Below are 24,776 nucleotides of genomic sequence, written 5' to 3' on the forward strand. Positions count from 1 at the left end.
CATAGAGTATTGAGGGGCAGACAAAACCTGGGGAAAAAATAAAGAAGGGAACTTGGGGGACTATTCAGGAAACCTTTTTCCATCACAAAGTTTTGTGTGTGTTTTTTAAAGGGGGCATTGGCCCAATATTTTGAGTTTGTTTGTTTTTACGGGTTGCTTTTACTGTCTCACAGCTAGAAAGGCTGATGTAGCAGGGATCAATCCTGCTTAGCGCTTGGGTGTGGAGCCAATAGGAAATCCCTTGTATAGACTCAGTAACCATGTTCATACTAATGATTGCTCAGCCCGGTGGGGGAGAGTCATAGACAATGATCCTGAAACTCAAAGGACCTTAAATTTCAGGCAGAGCCCTTGGCACTTCTGTAGCGTGCAGGACACCATCCACAGAACAACCTCTATGATACACACTCGAGCCATGTGACTCTCTGCGCTGTCAGTGGATGTCTGAAGGGAACTGAGAGCCTAAAGGAATGGGGTGGTTTATCCCCCTTTAGCCTTATTCGGGTTGCAGACCTAGAAGTGCGGAGGCTGAAGAGGGAGGAGTTTAGAGCCAGGCTTGAGGGATGGTTCTCCGCATGTGGCTGGGTCAGCTGCCACCATGCCTGGCAAGGTCATTCATTTCTGGGAGGAGAGAGGGAATGAGGATGAGATGGGAGGAGATTGTTTTATATCGTGGTGGGAGATGGCGTGTGCAGTACCAGAGACAGCCCTGTAAGCGAGGCAGCCGCCCATCTGAATGCCCCTTTCCTGCCGGCAGGCTGGAGAGTGCCCCCTACACATCGCCGTGCAGCACTCCCACCTGCCCGTGGTGGAGGAGATCCTCAACTACCTGGCCACGGAGAAGAGCCACGCGGAGGCCTCCGCCTGCGTCAACCAGGAAAACAAGGTGACCAGGGGGAGAGGGAGGGGCCTGTACATGAGACGGGCCCAATGTCTGGGCATGTGAAACAGAGCATGCTATGTACATGTGTGGGGGGGGGGGATGACATGGCATGGGGGAATGAACCCCTCCTAGCCAAGTCACAGAAACACCTCTCAAACTTGTCACCCTCTCATGGGGACAGCGGGAGGTGCTCACATTCGATCAGTAACCCACTCCTATGGCGAGGAGGAGGGCTATGTGGCAGAGTCCCTATTTGTCTGAAGGGCACTGGGTGAGAATGGCAACAAGCACCCCAGGCCCACTCCCAGCATGATAGATAAGGCCACGGGACTAGGCCGATACACTGGGCATCAACTCAATTAGCAAGTGGTATTGTAAGATGGCTATATTTGTAGGACCCTCCACTTCCTCTGAAGGCTCCCTTCCCACCGCTACCTTCCACCGGGATGTCCAGTCCCTTCCAAGGCTGGAAGGTGTGGCACAGAAAGCTGCTTTTCAGTGGTGGTACTAGAAACCACTTCTAGGGTCTGGGTCTGCCCAAACTGCCACTTTCTACCCAGAAATCCTCCCACCCTTTCTTGTCCCCTCTCTCCACCTCACTCTGCTCTGGGTTCCTCTCTATGGTCCTGATCCTAAGTCAATGGAAAGACTCTCACTGACATCCGTGGGCTTTGGATCAGACCCTACAACAGCGGATGGGCTGCTGTTCAATCTCCACATTCATACTGAGTTCATTGGAAGACTTGAGGCAGAAGGGCAAACTCCTGCTGAGTTGTAGCCCCTCTATGGTGAGATCAATGACCTAGCAAGGGAAAAGGCCGTTTTTGGCTACCACTCATGAGCATGGGAGAGCCTTGAACACAGGGTAGGATAAACTGAGAGTAGCCTCCATGCAGGGGAGCTGTAGATGAATAGGGAAGAATCGGAGGAAGTTGGCCAGATTCCCTGGTTTGCAGGGCGCAGTTTCCTGTGCTTGCCCAGGCTCTGTGCTAACCCCAGGTGGTTACAGAACAGCACTGCGTGATGGCACAATCAGAGGTGGTGGGTGCGTGTGCTGTTTTGCTTGTTGTGTTTTGGCTCGTACCCTTTCGCAGGCAGGGGAGACACCCCTCCACCTGGCTGCCGCAGTGAAGAAGGACATGATTCACTTTGAGGGGGAGGAGACCAAGATCATTGCCATGCTCATGGAGTACGATGCCGACATCTCCCGTACCACGAGAGTGGTACGTACGAGCCTGGGGCCCCTGGGGGAAAAAGGCTCAGTGGATGTATGCCATCACTGTTTTTGTTATCAGCATATGGGCCGTCTGCCGAGCTCCTTCCAACAGACTGAACAGAACTTCAAAGTTAGCAAAGTTGGGGGCATGGGTTTTCCCAGACCTATGAAGCTGGAGTTTATTCTGTGTCCTGTTTGTCCTGAAGACTCCTGGCAGAAGGGTCGTTTACTCAGTGGGCCACATGGGGAGTTATTGGCAAAAGTGCCATTGTCCTTGTTAAAGCAGCTTATGTGCTTAGCTCTTTTGAAAACAAGCCCCCACGCAGTCACTTGGATACGCAGTCACTTGGATACAGACTTTAGAAAATAATTACAAACAAAACTGTATGTTTATGACGCACATTGATATTTCTGTGCATCTTGATGGATCCCAAAGCACTTCCCCCATTCTAGATGCACCACACCAGCAAAGCGCAGCCCCCTCTGAGGTGGAGCCCATCACCTGGAGAAACAACCAGTGCAGAGCGTGTTGCACCATAGTGGAGAGGAAAGAGTTTTGGTTAAGGACCCCAGAGCAAACCCTTCCCTTCATGGTCTATGCATAACAGGCAGGACATTTGTTTTTAAGGTGTCCCCCACTCTTGCCCAGGTGGGTGGCAAAGTTGTTCAGGCTAACTGGGTGCACGGAGAGCAGTTTCTCAGAGTCCCTTTGGTTATTTCTGTGTTGCAGTCCCTTGAGACCCCTCTGCATTACTGCGCCCGTGTGGGCAATGCGGACGTCCTGCTGGAGATGCTTAAGCACATTAGCACCAGCCAAATGCAGCAGTCCATTAACAAGCAAGCCAAGGTATTTCTGTTCTGGGCTGGGACCTCACCCCTGCATCTCTGAGGGGAGCATTTCCCCAGCAGGAGCAATCAGCAGAATAAAGTTTAGCTCAGGAGAGTTCCATTGCAATGTAAGCGAGGTGAGGGAGTTCTGCTCCACACTGAGCAAACTGTGCAAAAATCTAGACCTTGTACCCTTCATCACCTTTGACTTTGAATAGCCAGGGAAATGGTAAATAGCCAGCATGCCTTGATGCTGCTAAACTGATATGGATGCTGAAGAAAAATCCTTCCCAACTAGGCAAGTGGCAGGCTATATTCAGTTGTCAGCAGAGAGAACAATACCCACTAACCATAGATAACTGCATGGTGCCTTGACTCAACTCTTTATGCTATAGTTCCATGGGATGGTTCTTGGGGTACCCAGAGCATTGAGTCCCCTGGTTACCCCCTGCTTGCAGCATGCCGGAGTCTGGCTTGTAAGCTCCCTGACAACACTGGCCTGTCAGCCACCCAAGCACTCTCCTCCAGGCTATGCCAGTTCTGTTTTTGCCTGGCAGGTTAACAAGAGGTGAACCCCAGTCCCTGAGTCCCCTTGGAGCATTCCCCTGTGAGACTCAGCTCCTAACATTGGCTACTCAGAAATCCCAGATCCTCTTCACGCAAAGGAGCCATGTGCTCCAGTTCACCAGTTTTACCTTTAACCACTGAAATAAAGCAGTCTCTGGTGGTGTATTGGCTTGGAAAGGTCTAGGGGGGGCAGTTGTCCCAGGGGGATGGTGATGGGTCATTTGCCCCTAGGCTGGGTGGGTAGTGGTGAGGAGTCATTGCCATCTGCCGGCTCTTTGGCTGACATGGAGTGAGCTGGTGGCCTCAGTCCCTTTCTGAGGAGATGGGTGGCCACGTCACAGAGCCACCGGCACAGCAGGTGTTAACTGACAACCACCCCAGAAGAGAGGGGGGAATTTACTGAGGTACCATATCAGTGCCAGAGGTGGGTCCCTCCAGAACGCATTGGCAAGGAAGGCGTGTGCGGAAACTGGTGCTGCCATCGTCTTGTGGCTACACGGAGCTTCCGTCACTGGGGCCGCTAGTCCAGCACCTTTCACCACCACTGAATTAACAGCATTTCTGAACCTCAGAGAGTGTTGACTCTCGAGGGCTGTGACAATAGCGGGGAAGGGACAAAGAGCTAAGCAGGCCCCGTCGCTCCCTCCCTTCTCTAGAATGACTGGTCCCCGTTGCTGGTGGCAGCAGAGCGAGGACACACCGCGATAGTGAAGATCCTGCTCCAGCACCACGCTCGTGTCGATGTCTTCGATGAGGTAGGGGACAGGCGCCTCCTTGGTGTCACCACAACCCGAGTTCTCAGAGGGGCGTGGTGGTCTGAGTGCGTGCAGGGGCTGTGGGAGAAGGAGGTACGGCTGAGGTGAGCTTAAATAAGGTATTTTACACACAGTATAATACAGTTTAGCATTCTATTACATCTCCCCCTTTAAGTTGTACATTCCTACCCCTTACAATATTTACACTATCATGCTGTCTCTGAAGTTTGGGAAGTATCAGTCTGTTGTGTTTCTCTGAAATGTACTGGCTTTCTAACTACACAACTCGAACCCTGTAGTTGCAATGACTAGCTGTGGTCAGTCTAGAATCCTTGAGTCGTTGTCTTCTTGTTCTTCATCCTTCATGTGTAGAGTTTGCTCTGTTGATTGATCTTTCTGAGAAAAAAACTGTAGCTGTTCATGGTTTCCATTGAGCTCTCCAGTCTTGGTCTCAAGCACATACGATCTGGGTGCTCAATTATTTTTCTTCACGGCAGCTGGAGTTGTCCATCCTTTCTCTCCATCCAGTGTGACACGAACACAGTCACCAGGCTCTAGACCAGCAGTTCTGTAAACTGAATGATGTCTGTTGTAAAAGTGTTCACAAGCTCTTAGAACATAAGAACATATGAATAGTCAGACCAGTGGCCCATCTAGCCCAGTGTCGTGTCTTCCAACAGTGGCCAATAGCTTGAGAGGAAATGAACAGAACAGGGCAATTATCGAGTGATCCATCCACTGTCATCCAGTCCCAGCATCTGACAGTCAGAGACTTAGAGACACCCAGAGCATGGGGTTGCATCCTTGATCATCTTGGCTAATAGCCATAGATGGTCCCTATCCTCCATGAACTTATCTGATTCTTTTTTGAAACCAGTTATACTGTTGGCCTTCACAACATCCCCTGGCAACAAACTCCACAGGTTGGCTGTGTGTTGTGTGAAGAAATACTTCCTTTTGTTTGAAACCTGCTACTTATTTCCATCCGGGTGACCCCTGGTTCTTGTGTTACGTAAAGGGATAAATGACACATCCTTATTCACTTTCTCCCCACCCGTCATGACGTTATAGACCTCGGTCATATCCGCCCTTGGTTGTTTCTTTTCCAAGTTGAACAGTCCCAGTCTTTCTACTCCTATGGAAGCTGTTTCATACCCCTTGTCAAGGTTCCTCCCCCACTCTGAACTCTAGGGTACAGATGTGGGGACCTGCATGAAAAACCTCCTAAGCTTATCTTTACCAGCTTAGGTCAAAACTTCCCCAAGGTACAAAATATTCCACCCTTTGTCCTTGGATTGGCCGCTACCACCACCAAACTAATACTGGTTACTGGGGAAGAGTTGTTTGGACGCGTCTTTCCCCCCAAAATACTTCCCAAAACCTTGCACCCCACTTCCTGGACAAGGTTTGGTAAAAAGCCTCACCAATTTGCCTAGGTGACTACAGACCCAGACCCTTGGATCTTAAGAACAATGAACAATCCTCCCAACACTTGCACCCCCCTTTCCTGGGAAATGTTGGATAAAAAAGCCTCACCAATTTGCATAGGTGACCACAGACCCAAACCCTTGGATCTGAGAACAATGAAAAAGCATTCAGTTTTCTTACAAGAAGACTTTTAATAAAAATAGAAGTAAATAGAAATAAAGAAATCCCCCCTGTAAAATCAGGATGGTAGATACCTTACAGGGTAATTAGATTCAAAAACATAGAGAACCCCTCTAGGCAAAACCTTAAGTTACAAAAGAGATACACAGACAGAAATAGTTATTCTATTCAGCACAGTTCCTTTCTCAGCCATTTAAAGAAATCATAATCTAACACGTACCTAGCTAGATTACTTACTAAAAGTTCTAAGACTCCATTCCTGGTCTATCCCCGGCCAAGACAGAATATAGACAGACACACAGACCCTTTGTTTCTCTCCCTCCTCCCAGCTTTTGAAAGTATCTTGTCTCCTCATTGGTCATTTTGGTCAGGTGCCAGCGAGGTTACCTTTAGCTTCTTAACCCTTTACAGGTGAGAGGAGCTTTCCCCTGGCCAGGAGGGATTTCAAAGGGGTTTACCCTTCCCTTTATATTTATGACACCCCTCATCATTTTTCTTGCCTTTCTCTATACTTTTTAAAATTCTAATATATATATTTTTGAGACGGGGTCACCAGAACTGCATGCAGTATTCAATGTGGGGGCATACTATGGATTTATATAGTGGCACCATTATATTTTCTCTGTTATTATCTATCCATTTCCTAATGGCACCTAACTTCGTTAGCTTTTTTGACTGCTGCTGCACCAAGCTGAGGAGATGTTTTCAGAGAACGATCCACAATGACTCCAAGTCTCTTTCTTGAGTGGTAACAGCTAATTCAGACCCCATTATTGTGTTGGTATAAATGGGATTTTGTGTTTTCCAACGTGCATTATTTTGCATTTACCAACATTGAATTTCATCTGCTGTTTTGTTGCCCAGTCACCCATTTTTGTGAGATCCTTTTGTAAATCTTTGCAGTCAGCTTTGGGCTTAACTATTTTGAGTAATTTTGTTGTCATCTGCAAATTTTGCCACCTCAATGTTTACCCCTTTTTCCAGATCATTTATGAATACATTGAACAGTACAAGTCCCAGTACAGATCCTTGGGGGACACAGCTATTTATCTCTCTCCTTTTGTTTCCTGTCTTTTAACCAGTTACTGATCCATGAGAGGACCTTCCCTCTTATCCCATGACTGTTTCCTTTTAGCCTTTTTATCTGATTTGGCTACTCTCTTCATGTCTTGCCACTTTGGAGACAGATTTTTTTCCAAAGTTGGAGCAGCAGTTCTGAGTTGTCTTCCCACCAAGAGCTGTGCTGGACTATATCCAGTAGTTCCTACTGATGTTGATCTGTAAGTCAGAAGAGCAAGGAATGGATCTTCCTGCTATAGGATTTTCTTGGCTGTCTGTACTGCTCTCTCAGCCTCTTCTTCGCCTGTGAGTAATGTGGGCTGCCAGTAATAGGATCAAAATCATATTTCATTGGGAACGACTTATGTTCTGTGCAGTGAATTGTGGTTTGTTGTCTGTCACTAGTTGTTCTGGAATACCGAAATGAGCAAAAATGAACCTCATTTTCTCAATAACTCCGCAACATGTTATGTCTTCCAACTACATTATTTCTACATACCGGGAAAAATTGTCCACAACTACTAGGTAATTCACATACATCTGCAGCTAGTCTCTTCCAAGGTCTCCCTGGCAGGGGTGTTCTTGTTAAAGGTTCCATGTGTTGTGTTTGGTTGTTAGTTATGCAGTGTTCACATGCAGAGACTTTATTCTTTGTCCTTGCTAATGTCCAGCCAGTCCTTTTACCGAGCATAAAGTGACTGGAGGAGCATGGGGGTATCTCTGAGGTCACATACACATAGCTTGTTGACTTGTTCATAACCTCCACCGCCTTAGAACTCCTTTCTCCCAAGAAGCCTTTCCAGAGTAGCCCACCAAGGGGAGAAATCTAAATCTCAAACCAGTCATGAAATAAACTTTATTCAAACGCAATGAACAAGAAACATGTGAAGCAAATGCCATAGATGATTTGCTCCGCCTGGAAAAACTATGTGCCATCTTTCCCGGCCACTATCTCCTCTACCCCTTACCAGCTAGCTGTGCTTTCAGATTAGTTAGTTTGTAAGCAACATGGGGCAGGGACATGGTTTGTAACACACGGGACACCTACGATACTATGTACGTATTGTGACAGGGTCAGGCCAGACGGCTACAAAAGAGTGGTCGAAGGTTGATACATTAGTTCCAGGTTAAGCAGGTCCCTTTTCCCTGGGTAAAATAACAAGGACTATTCCAGAACACTCAGGAACTTTCTAGAACTAATTAAGGCAGGCAGGCTAATTAGGACACCTGTAGCCAATTGGGAAGCTGCTAGAATTAATTAAGGCTAATCAGGAAACCTGGTTTAAAAAGGCTCTCACTCCAGTTAGTGAGGTGCATGCAAGGAGCTGAGAGTGAGAGGGCATGCTGCTGGAGGACTGAGGAGTAAAAACGCTATCTGGCATCAGGAGGAAGGTCCTGTGGTGAGGATACAGGTGTTGGGAGGAGGCCACGGGGAAGTAGCCCAGGGAATTGTAGCTGTCACACAGGTGTTACACAAAACACTATAGACAGCTGTGATCCCCAGGGCCCTGGGCTGGAACCCGGAGTAGAGGGTGGGCCCGGGTTCCCACCCATCCCCCCAACTCCCTATTGGATATAGGAGGAGTTGACTTGGACTGTGGGTCCCACCAGAGGGGAAGGTCCCTGGCCTGTCCCCCGACCCACTAGGTGGACCAGCAGAGACACTGGTAATTGTTCTCCTTCCTTTTCCCCATGCTGACCAGTGATGAGGTTAGCTGAGTGAACGGCAGATCTCAGCCATGAAAGTGGCCAAACTGAGGGCTACTGTGAATCTCTGAGGAGAGCAAAGTCCGCCGATAAGCGCAGGACCCACCAAGGTAGAGGAGGAACTTTGCCACAATATATAGGGATTGTTACTCTGCAGGCAAATCTCTGTTGCATATTTGGCTTCATGCTGTTCTGGCCAGAGAGGCTATTAAAACTTTCTTGGTGCAGTAAAGTTACTACAATAATTTCATGTGCTGCAGACACCACACAGTGACCACACAAACTCCCACCCCTGGATAGCGGGGACTAGAACCCATATCCTGAAGCTCCAGAAGCACAGGCCTCTAGCATTTGATCTAAAAGAAAGTTCCTTTGGCTGCTATTGGTAGTAAGTTCTATGTGCTCTCTGGGGTCCAGCCATTGGAGGGCAGTATCTATCTAAGGGCTTGTCTACGTTAGCCGCTGGATCGACGGGCAGCGATCGATCCAGCGGGGGTCAATTTATCGCGTCTAGTCTAGACACGATAAATCGACTGCCGAGCACTCTCCCATCAACTCCGGTACTCCACCAGTGCGCGAGGCGCAGGCGGAGTCAACGGGAGAGCGTCAGCCATCGACTTACTGCAGTGAAGACACCACGGTAAGTAGATCTAAGTACGTCAACTTAGATCGATTCCCCCGCCCCCAGCGTAGACTAGGCCTTAGATACGTATGTGGTTCCCATCACACTCATATCTGAGCACATCACAACCCCCTCTGAAGTAGGGCACTGCTATTATCCCCATTTTACAGGTGGGGAACTGAGATGCAAAGGGTATGTCTACACTGCAAAACAAACCCATGGGAGCAAGACTCAGTCTGGATCAACTGGCTCACTCTCAGGCTAAAAATAGCAACGGAGATGTTCAGGCCCAGGCTTTGAGACCCTCCCCAGGTGTCAGCCTGAGCTCAAAGCTCTGCACTGCTATATTTAGCTCCACAGCATGAGCCCAAATCCACTGACCCAGGCTCTGAGACTCATTGCTGTGTAGACTTATCCAGAGAGGGTAAGCAATTTGCCTAATATCACACAGGAAGTTATTAGTGGAGCAGGGTCTTGAACCAAGGCCTCCTGCGTACTGGTCTATCACCCTAACCACTGGACTATTCTTCTTATCATTCATGCCTTTACACAGACACACACAACACTTGCTTGACTGCTTTGACTATGGCCAAAAATGGTCACGCAGCAATGGTTTCATGGCAGAGTATATAAAGTGTTTGGCGCACACAGGAAGGTCCTGTGAATGGGAGGTTATTAAAATCCATGGTTCCAGTGGCCCATCTCTCTGATTTTCTGGTTCCCTGTGTAACCACAGCAGCTAGCTTTGTGGCTTTGTTTGCAGCACGGGAAAGCAGCTTTGCACCTGGCCGCAGAGAACGGCCATGACCAGATTGCAGACGTCCTGCTGTGGCACAAGGCCTTCGTCAATGCCAAGACCAAGCTGGGCCTGACACCTCTTCACCTCAGCGCTCAGAACGGCTACAACCATTTAGTCAAGCTCCTCGTGGAGACTCACCTGGCCAGCATTGATGCTATGACCCTGGTAAGGAGTGGCTTATAGGCGCAGCCAACCTGCACATGGGTAGGAGCTTGGCTACTAAGGTGGCTTGCTGAGTGGAGGCAATTGCCGATTGAAATGTCGCACAGTGAGCAGCCTTCAGAGTCAGAGGGGTCGGACCAGTATGCAGACAGGGTTTAGGCTGTATCAGATTAGGTTATATTAGATTGTAGCTACTTATGCTAACCGTTACTGACTTGCTGTTCACCCTGTTCTCTGCTCCTTTATGTGGTTTATTCCCTGTTGTGTCATGCCACATGCATAGACTGTTAAACTCTTTGGGGCATGGAGCATCTCTTTGATATGTGCGTACAGCGCCTAGCACAATGGGACACCGATCTTTGATGGAGGCCTCTAGGTGTCACCATACTATACTATTAATAAATAAAAATAGTGGCAAAGAAAGTCATAAGGGACCAGCTTTCTAGGTCCAAACTCTGTGACTGGCTGAACCCAGACAAAAAACTGCCAGATGTCAGGGCACTTTTAAAAGAAAAAGACAAATTCTGAAGCAGTAGAAACCCAAAGGGCTGCTAATGCTGATTCAGAAACAGACATTCTCAGTCTGACCCAAACAGGTTTTGGGTACAAAAGATGCATGGATGGACATGAAACCCTTCTGTAAGACTTACGTTGTAAGGACAAAAATAAACCCACTTGTGAGCCTCTGAGGGATTCCAGTAAAAGCTATCCTCAGAGGGGTTCATTTAGATACTAACAGCCCAAATTCTCTCCTTGTGCCCTTTGCCGACCCTACTTCAATCAGAGCTTACATCTCATTAAGAATATTTGTTCAAGTTTTCAGCTAGTAAATAAATGGCTCCAGGCCCAGAGGTGAGGAGGCACAGAGCTATGTAAAAACGGCAAAAAGGGCCTTGATCATACCACCAGCCAAGCCTGCTTCCTTCCAAAGGACAATCACTGGAGTGCTTGGGATAAGTTTAGAACTGCAATAATGTGAACCTCCGTCAAGGCTCCCCGCAGCTACCAAAATTAAGTCTGCGAAGATGTGGTTTCTGACCCCATCCCACCCTTCACTTAACCTCCAACTGTGTCCTTTCTACCACAGCACTGTGCTGTTTATTCAGGGCTGATACATGGTGTGAAGTTCATACATGGTAAAGTCCCTTATCTGGCTGGGGGAGCAGTCCCCTGGTACAGGCACCGTGGAAGATGGTTGTAAGGGTGCCTTCCGAGGAGGACCCTGCTGTAGGAGGTGTGCAAGAGGCAGGTCTGGGAGCCAGAGGGATGTATCAAGGGTGGGCCCACAGTACACATTGCCCCCACTGCTTCCCTAGGCTCTCCACCCAGCCCCCCAGCCCCCCTGGTCCCAATGCCCCCGGGTCCTGCTGCCTCTCCCACCTTTGCCCCAAGCTCCCTTCTGCAGCCTCGCACCCCAGGCCTACCCTGCTCCTTGCCTCTTGACCATGACACCCCCCTGACCACAGAGCCGCAGGCGGTCGCCCATGTCACCCACCCATAAGGTCGGCCCTGGCTTGAATCTGACTGAGTTAGCACATGTTAAAGGCAGGGGGCCTTGAATACACCAGGTTCTTCAAAGGTGTTCGTTAGCACGTGCTAACATCCCTCCATTAAATCCTAGACCTCGTCTTCACTGGGGAAAGAGGTGTATTGTTAGGCAACACGAGGTAACGGACACAAGGTAAATCCTAGTGGAGACAAGGCAGTGTGTAGCTTTCACATGTGTTAGCTGGTTGAGGTACAAACCCTAGGCTCCTCCAGAGCCTTCACCTCAGTTTGCTAATGGGTGGAAGCTACAAACTGCCTTGCCTTCAGTAGGACCTTACCGCGTGTCAGTTAACACGTGGTACGAAAACACCTCTTTCACTAGTGAAGACACACCTTGTAGGCCTTAAAAGGCCAAAAGCAGTCTCTGCCCCAGAGTAGGCGTCCACATGCACTCGGATACCTACAGGCCTGCCCTCTTTCCTGGTCTTGTGTTGCCTCCTTGGGGGAAGCCAGCGGGACAGCACCACATGCTGAAGTGTGTTTGGCTTTTCTTCTGGGGCAGACCAAGCGAACCCCTCTGCACCTCGCTGCGCTGACCGGCCAGCTGGACGTGTGCACCAGCCTGCTGAGCATGAGCGCGGACGTCAATGCCACCGACATGGTAAGTCTCTCATGCGTGGATGCCAGCGCGCTGTCCTGGCCCCGCAGCGAGGCACTGCAGCCTGCACCGGGAATCGTGATTCACGAGCTCTGTTGAAACAAGCACATATCTCGGAGCAAAACATCCTGCAGCTGCTGCCGCCAAAGACAAAATAGTTTCCTTTCTCCTTGAGCTCCTCAGGCTCTTTCTGTCTGGATAGGACCCAGTGTCTCATCATTACCCACAAGCCTTCTCTCCCCATCCCTGTTTGATTACTGTTTTCCTTTGCTGATGCCATTAAGGTAGGGGGAACCCATGCCATGGTGGCTGGGTGCTTGATGCCCCTTCACCAGTTACTGCTAATCCGTCAGCAGAACACCAGCTCCAAAGCTCCTAGCCCCTGGGCCTAGAAATCTTTTAACTCCCCCAGATCATTACACTTTACTCTCCTATAGCTTGTGCCTTCCAAGGATTTACAGGCATTGAGTTGAGGTGGTATTATCCCCATTTGGAAGCAATGAGATGAAAGTTGTCTAAGGATTGGGATTATAGCCCATGTCTCCTGAATCTCCACTCTGTGCCGTAGTCATTAGATTGTCCTTCCTCCCCAAAGGAAGCCTCACCACTGGGCACTGCATACTGCCATCCAGCTAGCTCTCCGTAGGTGTATAAAGGGCAGGGCATCCCATGGGTTGTAACTTTCAGGAACCCTGCTCTGTTTCTAATCTATTGCTGAATTGAATTTGATCAGCTGCTTGCAACTGGTCCCTGTCAGATGGCAGAAGTACCACGTGAACCACTCTGCCACAAGAGCCACCTTCTGACTCCTCTGGGGGAGAGTGGAGTTGTTTCTGCCACTGACTCGCTTTGTGACCTTGGGCAAGTCACTTGACTGCTCTGTGCCTCAGTTTTCATAGACATTAAGTTCAGAAGGGACCATTATGATCATCTAGTCCAACCTCCTGCACAATGCAGGCCACAGAATCTCACCCACCCACTCCTGCGATAAACCTCTCACATATGTCTGAGCTACTGAAGTCCTCAAATCATGATTTAAAGACTTCAAGGAGCAGAGAATCCTCCAGCAAGTGACCCGTGCCCCATGCTACAGAAGAAGGCGAAAAACCTCCAGGGCCTCTTCCAATCTGCCCTGGAGGAAAATTCCTTCCCGACCCCAAATATGGTGATCAGCTAAACCCTGAGCATGTGAGCAAGATTCACCAGCCAGATACCCAGGAAAGAATTCTCTGTAGTAACTCAGATCCCACCCCATCTAACATCCCATCACAGGCCATTGGGCCTATTTACCATGAATAGTTAAAGATCAATTAATTGCCAAAATCATGTTATCCCATCATATTATCTCCTCCATAAACTGGGGTCAGGGATCATCTGTAAACTGGGGTCAGGGATCATTCAAAGGGCTCCTATGGGGCTTAATTCATTGGAGTGTGTGAACTCCTTCAGTGGAAGATGAGCTAGAAATGCCACGGCTTGTTGTTGAACTGGGGGGAGTGCTTACACCTCCCCACGCCAGATGTCACTTTTCATCGCTCACTGCTCTGCTTTGTGTCCCATGCTGCTTTTCCCCCTACATACAGATATTTTATTGCAAACATTCTGTGCTGGCTTTTACGACCGGATACTTCACTTGCTGGCCTCTTTCCATTGCTGATTCTTGTCATTCTCGCTATCAGTTCCTCCGCTAAAAATAACAATCAGGAGCATGCTGGAGGAGCTCTTTTACCTCTTGGGGAGCAGGAACGACCAGGGGGACCATGTGGAAAACAAGAGGGAAAAATAAAACGTAAAAGACAAAGGCCACCGATCGGTATAAACTGCTGTTGTTAATAGCGCCTTAGCTTAAGAGCATGTTCAATTGTTACTTTATCTTTTAAAAAGAGATTGTTTTGTCCTTCACAGAGATCTTCTTGGCATAGGGAAATTGGGGGAATTTTTGGGAGCTGATTCCAGTTCTCTGATTCAATGGCCTGGTCTGTGCCTGCCCTGGCATGAATTAGAGCAGACTGGGGGCTGCATGGGCTTACACCAATGGCACAAAGTTCTTAAGGGATCACCTGCTAGCTGAGGATGGGGGAATGGCATAGTGCTCTGCCCTGCCCTCACCTGACATGCCCACTTTGTTCCTCAGCATAACCTCTTAGCTGGCAGGGGCGGGTGATACTGGAGTGGAACTGGTTCTGCCAGCTGAGACCTCTCTCCTGCTGGAGGAATTCTGGCCAGAATTTGGAGACTGTTATCGAAAGAGGCTGGCTGGAGAGACCTGGAGACTCAACTCCTGCGTATTGATGCAGAACTGGTACAGCAGGGTCAGCCAGCATGCACACTGCCCCATGCCACTGTGCCTTGACTGTAACCTGGAGGAACTTCCTCCATTGGGGAGAGGTTACATTGCTCTCCATGGCCCATTTTGTCCGGGAAGCCTCTGCGGAGACCCTCAAAAAAAGGCCAGTCAGCGCTAATCATATAGGAATGGTAACTGCTGATCCGCTGCTAGTCCTGAGATCCTGAGGGCCCCCACTGTGAAGTACCCTGGGAGTCTGTGTGTAAGAAATATAAGAGATTATCCAACAGCAGCCCAGCTTGCAGGACACTTAGAGGGGCCTGCACTGATACTGAGCTTCGCAGCACAGCCTCGTGATGCATTGATATTACATGCGTTGCCCCTTTGGCCCAAGCAGTTAGCCAGAATTCAGGGCCTTACCTGACTGCTGCTGTTAGGATGAGAAATAATCAGGTTCATGTAAACGGAACATCCACCAACGTCCCGTTTCTCTGCATGCAGTGGAAACAAACAGCAGGCAGTTTCCTTGCTCTGAAATCCCCCAGCCTGTCTCTCCAGCAAGCTCTGTGCCCAAGAAACTCTACCTCCACTTCCTCTCAGGGCCCCACTCAGAGCTGCTTCCTGCCTCCCATAAAAACAGTCTGCAGCTGTTACCCTCCCAGATCCGGGACCGTTTTAAAACTGGAGTTTTATTAAATTTAGTATCAAAAAACAAACACGCACACTTCGACGAATCCCCAGTGCTGCTGAGTCCTCCTGGAGCACACCAAAAACTCTCCTGCTGTCATCTAGGTGGGCCCCTTTGACCTTCTCAGCAGACCTTCAGTCCTTAAAGGGACAGGGCGCAGATGCACCAAACCCTGACGTGCCCTGACGAGTGCTTACACGACCAATATCCTAGCCCCAGCATTCGCAACCAAAGGAAACCCCTCAGTCCACTGAGCGCAGCACCACTGTGCACCATGACATTGCCGTGCTGAGCCCCGTCACTGTGTGTTGGCGCGAAGTTGGAGGAGGCGGACACCCCATTTTAAAGAAGCAGCAGCCCCCTTGCTTAAAGTCAGGGGGAGGGGAGGTCACAAGGGGTCACAGAACCAGCAAACGATATATATTTAAGTCGACCTGGAACACGGAAGGGTGCACATTAGGCACTGTTTTACCAAAGTTGCTGCTCCCAAATCTTGACATCCTCCCCCCCCCCCCCCCCCGCACACACACACGCTTTCTTCAGACCTCTTTAAGCGCTGGCCGACCCAGTTATTCCCATTAAAATCTAGCTCCAAACTCACCCAATGTCCTGGGCTATGCAGAACCCAGCCCATCTCCAGGAACGTCAGGTAGGATGCCATGCAAGGTTGGGAATAGATGCCCTGGCAAGGCTCATTAGCACTGTTAGCCACCGTCCTGCTTGGTAATTAGCAAAGGCTGGAGCGTAGCCTGTCTAGTGAAGATGCACTGATTGCAGAAACTCATACAGGTACTGTCACGGCCGTGCAGGCTTCCTTCTCCGCCTTCATGCGCACACAAGGCCACCCGTGTCTCTCACTGAGCGGCCGGTGTTTTAGCTGCTTTCTAAACCCCTGCCCCTAGCCCGCCTTCACCAGCAAGTCCTGCTGTCGGCTAGCAGCCTAGAGATGGCCCACAGGGGAGTCAGGCCAGGCAGCTTCTATGGTACCATAGTTCTATGCTGCAGGCAGTACCGGGTTTACCATAGTGCCTCTGGCTCCATGGCACCAGGCCCACACTCAGAAAGGGCCCAGGTGTCCGGACGGTGGCCCTGCCTCCCCTCCCTGCACTACCTGCGCTCTGCCCCAAGGCCCCACCCACTGCTCGCTCTCTCCTCTTCACCCCCTCCCTGCTGCCTGAACCCTGCCCCTGTGGCCAGGGGCTTGGCTGGGCAGACTCTCTGGGGCCACCAGGGGTCTGCCCCATTCCCCAGCACAGCTCCAGCTCTGGGCAGTCTCTGATTCCTGCCACCTGTGGGGCCCCGCACAACACCCCGGCCGAGCCACCTGTGGGCCGCCCACCACCACCACAGGGGCCGGGCCAGTCTTGGACAGGTGTGGGGGGGAAAGTGCAGGGGGCTTGGCTGGACCCCTCCAGGGAGGCAGGTGGGTCCTGCGGGAGCCTGGCACGCAGGCCCCGCTCCTGCTCTGGCCTGGCCGATTGCGCTGCTTCTGAGTAGGGTTGCCAACTTTTTAATCACACAAAACCAAACACCCTAGCCCTGCCCCTTCCCCAAGACCACGCCCCCCTGCCATGCCCCTTCTCCGAGGCCCTGCCCCCCACTCATTACATTCCCCCTCCCTTGGTGGCTCACTCTCCCCCACCCTCACTCACTTTCAGTGGGCTGGGGCAGGGCGCTAAGGAAGGTTCCCTGCCTGTCCTGGCTCCGCACTGTGCCCTGGAAGCAGCCAGCAGGTCCGGCTCCTAGGCAGAGGGGCCAGGAGGCTCTATGCACTGCTCTCGCCTGCAGGCATGGCCTCCACAGCTCCCATTCGCCAATGTTTAATATATTGTGCACAGAATTTCAAAATTTTTGAGGCACAATTCCCTCAGGAATATGGAGTGGTGTGCGACAGTGATGGTGGGACTGTAAGGAGGGTGCTTGGCAGTGAGGGGGGGAGGTCTGTGGGGGGGCGCTGGTCAGGCAGTGTGGTGTGCAGGGAGCTGTGTAGTTGTGGTGGGAGGCCAGTATGCAGGTCTCTGGGGGGGGTGCACTGGGGATAGCGAGTCCAGGGCAGCGCTGGACATAGGGATCTGTAGGAGAGGTCTCTGGGCAAGGGGGCGCTGGGCATAAAAGGGGGGCACTGTACAAAGGGGTGGTGTGCTTCAGCGTGGGCCTGCCCCTGAGGGGAAGGGGCACACTGGCAGCGCAGGGCTGGGTGGACCAGTGTGCGTCTGGCGTTTGCCGGTTTGTAAACAGTCCCCTCGCTCTGGGCGGAGCAGGGCCACCCCCGGCGCACCATGCCCCATTGCCCCTGGCCGGTCCCTCGCTCCGGGGACCAACTCCCCCATCCCCCTGCGCTGTGCCCCACTGCCCCCGTGGGGGCCCACAAATATGTTCGGCGCTGGGCCCACAAAAGTTTAATCTGGCCCTGGCTGCAGGTTCACAGGTATCTTAGGGAGCAGTGTCAGGAGCCAGAGAACACAGGTAAAATTCCCCTCATGTTTTTGATTTTGCTAATGCCAAAAGCAGAGAAGGGACTTTGTGCCCCACAGCCCCATGCCCTGCTTTGGCTGCTGAATGAATGCTGCCATCAGATGATGCAGCAGGTACACAGGATCTTGGACAAGAGTCTTGACAGGTGAAAATGCTTTTCCAATCAACCCTCACAGCTGTGTGATTGATTTTGTTTTCAGTCTCCAGCTGCCTGACCAAAAAATGGCAGCTCTACCCCCGAAAAAACATGACCCTTTAGGTACAGTCCAGGTGGCCCAGGGCTGAATTTCCAGTCTTTCTTAGAGAAGCCTTTAATTTGGGGAAATTTTTGCCCTTCAGATCTGAACTTGTGAATTTGAAAAATGTCCCCCCTTTCGCCCTGGCCTCTAACCTCTGACCAGGCCCACCCCAAAGGAATCGAGACACAACTAAGCCCTGAAGCAGTTCGCTGACAGGCTGGGGTCTCACGAAGCCTGGCTCTGTTTTCCCCTCAGCAAGGACAGACACCATTGCACCTGGCCGCTGAAAATGACCATTCGGAGGTGGTTCAGTTCTTTCTGAAGCACAAGCCGGAACTGGTGACCTCTGCCAACGTGGAAGGTTCGACCTGTGCCCACATAGCTGCCTCCAAAGGCAGTGTCGCTGTGATCAAGGAGCTGCTGAAGTTCAACAAGGTGGGGGCAACCACGGCACGCAACAAGGTGAGTCCCTGCGGCGGTGTCCCCTTGCTATGGTCCTGTCCAGCTGGGCAGTGTCACACACACAGAGCTGACCCGAGAGTCTAGATCTATGCCTGTTCTGGTATCCCTGAGGGATTAGGATGCTGGGAGTTAAATGTTAATGCAGGAGTGAGAGTGGAAAAGGGAGAACTCTCCACGGGCGGTCTGTGGGGTGATTGTGAAGCTGGTGCTGGACCTGTATAGAGAGAGAGGATTACACCTCCTCTCTCCTCTGTGTATGAGACCTCAAGCAGTGCCCAGCTGGGACCCAGAGGATCATTCTCAGTGCCCCAATTACGCATGCTTAAGGCTAAGATTGTATCACAGTTATTTTTAGTAAAAGTCAGGAACAGGTCACAGGCAATAAACAAAAATTAACGGAGCCTGTGACGGGGGGAGGGGGCAGGGCTAGATGGGGGGAGGAAGGGAGTCCTATGGGGAGGGGGACCCGACAAGCCGAGCGCTCGCCATGGTTGGGAGAACAGCCCCAGCTCCAGCGGCAACAGCCGGGGGGGAGAGGACATAGCCATGGGGAGCACACAGCCCCCGTTCTGGAGCTGGCCGCAGCTGTGGGACAGGGTGTGCAGCCCTGACTGCAGCCCCTGCCAAGCCCCGGAGGGGAGGCACACAGCCCTGGGAAGCCGCAAGGGGGGCACACAGACCCATCTATAGCTCCTGCCGAGCCTGGGACACTGCAGGGCTAGGGCACGCAGCCCCTGCTGCAGCCTCCGCCAAGCCCGGGATGCTGCGGGCCTGGGGCGCACGGCCCCAGCTGCAGCCTCTGGCGAGCCCGGGACACCGTGGGGCTGGGGTGTGCGGCCCTGGCTACAGCCCCCGGCAGAAGCCACAGGGCTGGGGCTGGGGCTGCAGGGTCCTGGTTCCAGCCAGCCCCAGTTGCTGAGCAGGGACACACAGTCCCATCTCCTCCTCCTCCTGAAGTCCTAGAAGTCACGGAGGTCTGTTAAAGTGACGGAATCCACGTCTGCCGTGACCTCCGTGACTAAATCCTAGCCTTACGCCTGCTGCATGGCCATGCTATCAGAGTCTTTGCTCCACGGACAGCGGGCATCCCAGGAATAGTCATCCCAAAATATGAGATGGCAGCAAAATATGAGAACACCATTACCTTACTAACTGTGCTGCCTCCGAAACGCAGAGAGCTTGTATCCGCCAAAGGAAATGGGGGACAGCTGGCAGCTTCTGGAATAAGCTCTCCCCTAGGGCGGGTGCAAAGAGGCAGACATTGCGTTAGTTGCCTCTTCCAACGTCACCATCCAGACACGAAGGAGGTGAATAACCCCAGTCATTGCGCACAACGTGATACTTCACCACTTTGCTTTGATAACACGGGCCTGAACCATAAATTTTGGATCCAAATCTAACCTTCCCCAAACTTCATGAGCATTGGGGCCTGGCTTTTTGGTTTGGCCCATTATGGAGATAGGAACCAGCTGGGAAGTTCAGATCCAGCATCCCCAAAAGCATAAATAGGGGAACCCCTCTGACTTCCTGCCAGCCTCCAGGAGACACGGGGGCCTACACAAGATCCTAAAGGGAATGTGCCTGTAGGTTTTAGTAAGCACGGTTTCCCCTTCCCCTGTCTGCTGGCATTGCTACAACTGTCAGCTGGTTTTCAGTAATGCATTAGTTGCATCTGCCCCCTTTTATTTATTTAGTATGTAGCTAATGTACGTAGGGCTTTGCTTGCATGGGAGGGAATTTGCAGTGTGTCCTTTGCAGTGAGGTCGCCGGCAGATCTCTTTGAGCCCTGTTTGTCACGCCAAACAGGAGAGTGCTGAGATTTCAGTCACAGTTCCCAAGAACTTCCTCACTCCCCCAGTTTAAACACACCTGTCTGCCCCTCTACACTCTCTCTGTGGCCTGCACGAAGAATCGTAGGTTGCATCCTCAGGGCAAGTTAGAGCTGAGAAGACCCAGGCTTGAGGCATTTGGAGGAGAAGCCTGTGGGAGAGTCCCACACCATCCTGATGCTCTGTGCCGTTGTGGTGTTATAGGCAGGGAGCTCTGGTACCTCCCTTGGCCCTTGCCTCACAATCTTACATGCTGTGATCCCTGCAAGGCGAGCCCCACTGCCATCTTGCTCTGAAGCTCAGACACTGCACATGGTTAGTTACCCACCCGGTCTGTCTTTGTGTTGCAGACAAACTACTCCACTCCTCTGCACCTGGCAGCTGCTGGGGGGCACTGTGAGGTGGTGAAGGTCTTGCTGCAGACGGGAGCCTCGGCAGCGGATGAGGATGGCGTACGTACCAAGGGCTCGGCTGGGCGGCTCCCAGTTCAAAATGCAGATGGTGTGAACGCAACGGGTGCTGGCTGCTCTCTTTGGCTGACAGCTTGGGCCCTCTAGAGTCAAAAGCATGAGCTGCTGGGGGCTGTAACAACCCATCCTCCGTAATCAGCACAGAGGGGACTGGTAACACCCACTTGCCCCCGAGTGCAAATGCCCCTCCTTCATTTCAGGCTGCATGCTCAGAAGGGCATCTCTCTTTGGCAGGGAAAGGCGCATCTACAAAATTTACATTCACATCCTTGTGCCTCTCCTTGATGTGCGCCTCTGTGAATGGGGGCAGGGGTCTGAGCCCTTTCCCCTTTGAGAAAGGCACGAACATTTCGCTGAGATGCTGAAGTAAAAGCATCCCTATTGTTCTTTCCATCTCCCGCCATGTCCCCCAGTTTGTCTCTTGTAGACTAGTCCCAGGATGGTGCCATGCTGTGATTGTAGTGTGGTGAGTTGTTTTGTTTAATTCAGGGATGAAGGGTTAAATTTCTCTGCCCCTCGCAGCAAAAGGGCAGTGATGTTTCATTTATAAAGAACCAGCCTCCTCTTTCTTCATGACTCCTCGAACAGTTCCAGGCTAAGGTAGCTCTCCATTCGGTGGCCCGTTGTCCTGAATGCCCAGCCAGCCTGTGACACCTTGAATTATACCAGCGGTTCTAAAACTGTGGGTCGCGATCCCCTTTGAATGGGGTCAGCAGGGCTGGCTTAGACTTTCTTGGGCCCCGGGCTGAAGCCTGAGTCCCACTGCCCAGTGCCGAAGCCTAAGCCTGAGGGCTTCAGCCCTGGGTGGCGGGGATCAAGTTGGGGCAGTGGGGTGGGGGGCAGGCTCAGGTTTTGGTCCCCCTTCCTGGGATCGTGAAGTAATTTTTGTTGTCAGAAGCGGGTTGTGAAGTTTGAGAACCCCTGAATTATACCATCATATCATGGAGCTAGGCCGTGCTGGGAGTGTCAGAACCTCAAAGAATACGAGTAGACCCCAGGAGGCCTTTCAAAGGCTCTGTCCCTCACCCAGACTTCCTCCATTGCTGTGACAACACTCCGGGATTTGCACCCGGCCTTGCCTTCTGATGCTTTTTCTCTGCTCCTTATTAGGAAGGAATGACGGCAATTCACCTGGCGGCCAAACATGGGCACATCAGTGTCCTGGAGGCCTTAAAGGGCAGCATCTCCTTGAGAATCACCAGCACCAAGGTGAGTGCGTGGCTGCTGGCTTTGCACAGCAGGGGCCTTGTTGCCTATGGCATGGGTGTGGCTATGTTGTGAAAACAGCCGCTGTTTGGACACAACTCAGGTGGTGTTTGTTGTAACTGGGTCAGAGGTGAGGGTCAGGACCTAGTTGCGTGTCCAGCGGAGATAGGGCCACACAGCAAAGCAGGGAAGTGCATGGGACACATAGTTATTGGTAATGGTTAGTCCCCACTGTGCTGGACACTGTGTATACACCTAGTGAGAGACAGTCCCTGCCCCAACGATCTTGCAAAGAGCCCAGGCAGACAGAAGAGAAAGGAATTCCTGGGAAAGGAAGAATTAGTATCCCCATTGTACAGATGGGAAATTGAAGCTCAGCGAGTGTGAGTTGAGGTTTCCAAAGGTGACTAGTGATTTTGAGGGCCTCCATTTTTGGATGCCCTACAGGGGCTTAATTTTCAGAGGGTGGGTGCTCAGCACTTCCACAATATCAGGCTTGTTTTAGGGCTCTCAAGTTGAGCACCCACTAATAGAGTGACCCAAAATCGTTAGTCCTTTTTGAAACCTCGGCCAATGGCAGAGAAGGGACTAGAACCCCAGGCTCCTGGCACCCAGTCACATCCCTTAACACAGGCCCTGCCTTCTATTGCTTTGTCAGGAGTCGTCTTTTCCTGATGCTGCCCAGAGCCTTGCGGCATCAACTGTGGATGCCAAATGCAGAGGATGCTTCCTGAAACGTGTATCCCCAAAAGCTCCTTCTCCTCTTCTAACTCTCTCATTCTTTCACCCCTTTCTTTGTTTTCGTTCCTGTCATTCTCATGTCTTCTGTGACCTCTCCCTTTTAACCTTCTTCCTTCCAGCTGTCAGGCATGTACTGTGCTTTGATCGGATGCTAAATGAGAGTGCTCTGGTTCATTTAAAAGAGCAAACTTGGTTTGTTTTCCATGAACTGTGGATGTGTTTTTCTTTCCCTTCCAAGACAGGATTTACTGCCCTTCATGTGGCAGCTCATTATGGCCAGCTGGACTTCGTCCGAGACATGCTCGCCAGGGGATTGGCCACCATGCGCAGCGAGCCTCCCAAATTCACCTCCGAAGGACAGCAGGTCAAGGAGCAAGGCAGTGAGGTAATACAGCAGCCAGCCCCAGGAAGGGATAAGGGACAAGCCGACAAATGGCATCCCGAACCCACTTGTCTATTTCCGTGGAGCCAAATAACATGGGGGCTCGTGTTACTGAGCCATTTGATTTCACTGTGTGGTAGGCCCAAGTCTTCTCCTCTGTAAACAAGCTTGGCAGAGGAGTGCTCTGCTGCAGACTGAGTCCCCCTCCTGGCTGCTGCTGCTGTATCTCAGAGCTGCCCGAATAGTTTCCACGTCAACTGGACTCTTACTCCCTTCTGTGCTGTGGCTTTAGCCAGTGAACCTTCTTAGTTGCAGATCCTTGCGCCCTGCACGCACTCCTGGGTGGCCATGCACCTCTCTTCCATGTTATTCTGGATGGACCCCAGCCCTGGGGCAGACAGGCTGGGGAGAGCCCCCCTCCCTGCCCCCAACTCCCTGTGTCATGTCACTGCACTCTGTGTAGCACAGCTGCCCTGGTTCTTCTCTCCCTTGGGCCTGTGGAGCGGGGAGAAGGGTTTACCCCTGTATTCACCCTGGGAAATCTGCCTTTGCCTCTTCCCATCTCTGCTCTCCTTGGTTAGGATTTGGCTCCACAGGGAGGCTTTTCAAAGGGTCAGAAACGGGAGGCCTGGATGACAAATGGCTCCAAGGCCCTGACTGAAAGGGATGGGCTGTGCGTGGAACTTGCACGGCGTAGAGACCCTGACACTGCAGCCCTCGGTCCCACGGCACCACTTGTTCCAGAACTGGGGGGCGGGTAGATCTGATTGGAACGTTCTTGCCGAAATATGCTGTTTCGGGGAAGCTGAAACATTTTGGTTTCCACACATTTTCACCAGGAGGGTTTTGGGCTGGAGGCCAGATCGCGGGCCTGGAATTTGGGAGATCCAGATTCAAGACCCCGCTCTGTCTGATTCGGTGTTACCTGGGATGAAATTCTCTGCTCGGAATCAGGCACAGCAGGGGTGGTGCCTGGGTCTCCCACAGCAGTGTCCCAGCCACCGGGCTATAGAGTGACTCACAGTCTCATGAAAACCTTTGAAAGGTTTCGGAGTTGTTCCAATGTGTAACCCAGTGTGATGGTGCATGTGGGGGAGGCTTCAGCCATGTTGCTGACTCTCCAGGGCCTCAGGGAGGGAGGAAGGTAGATCATTATGGCCCGCCTGCAGGCGTGAGTCGCAGAAAATGGGGGAACAGCTGCTCTGGCTTCTGACTTGTACGCACTGCGGGGGGAAGTGTCTGGGAACTGTATTGCCCTCGCAGTATGCCCAGGAGTCTGGGGCATCAGAGGGGCCCTGCTGCCGTCTGTGTGATTTATCGCAGTCAGGATTCACGCCACTGCACCTGGCTGCCCAGTCGGGACACGAGAGCCTGGTCCGGCTGCTGCTCAACTACCCCGGCGTACAGGTGGATTGTCAGACCAGCCTGCAGGTAAGAGGCCAGCCATGCTCTGTGTGTTCTACTCACATGGGGGCCACCGTGCTCTGAGCTGGCTCAGCCCAGGAGAAGGCTGCAGCCTGTCATGGGGGCGGGCAGCTTTGATTTTGCAGCATCATATCTGGGGTAACAGGCTCTCTGGGAAGCTTCCACCTCCCCCAAAGCTGACACCAGCCAAGCCCTTTTGGGCAACTTTCAGGGCCTAGCT

General features: G+C 51.7%; 1 protein-coding gene across 7 annotated transcripts in view; it reads left to right on the forward strand.

Moving 5' to 3' along the window:
• Positions 1–24,776, forward strand: part of LOC125632890 (uncharacterized) — a 79,023-nt gene that overhangs the window by 43,262 nt on the left and 10,985 nt on the right. For 4 of the 7 annotated variants that reach the window (XR_007355442.2, XM_048841763.2, XM_048841769.2 and 1 more), the window contains 11 exons: positions 758–886; positions 1,978–2,106; positions 2,830–2,946; positions 4,151–4,249; positions 10,009–10,209; positions 12,257–12,355; positions 18,297–18,503; positions 20,683–20,784; positions 21,913–22,011; positions 22,988–23,134; positions 24,395–24,562. Coding sequence is in view for 6 of the 7 variants with exons in the window: in XM_048841763.2 (XP_048697720.2) it covers positions 758–886; positions 1,978–2,106; positions 2,830–2,946; positions 4,151–4,249; positions 10,009–10,209; positions 12,257–12,355; positions 18,297–18,503; positions 20,683–20,784; positions 21,913–22,011; positions 22,988–23,134; positions 24,395–24,562 (1,497 nt within the window). In the remaining variant the exon portion in view is untranslated. The remainder of the gene's footprint in view (positions 1–757; positions 887–1,977; positions 2,107–2,829; positions 2,947–4,150; positions 4,250–10,008; positions 10,210–12,256; positions 12,356–18,296; positions 18,504–20,682; positions 20,785–21,912; positions 22,012–22,987; positions 23,135–24,394; positions 24,563–24,776) is intronic. The other 3 variants (XM_048841764.2, XM_048841766.2, XM_048841767.2) reach the window with 3 other exon arrangements.

Source organism: Caretta caretta, chromosome 2 (genome assembly GCF_965140235.1).
Source record: "Caretta caretta isolate rCarCar2 chromosome 2, rCarCar1.hap1, whole genome shotgun sequence".
Taxonomy (NCBI): Eukaryota; Metazoa; Chordata; order Testudines; family Cheloniidae; genus Caretta; species Caretta caretta.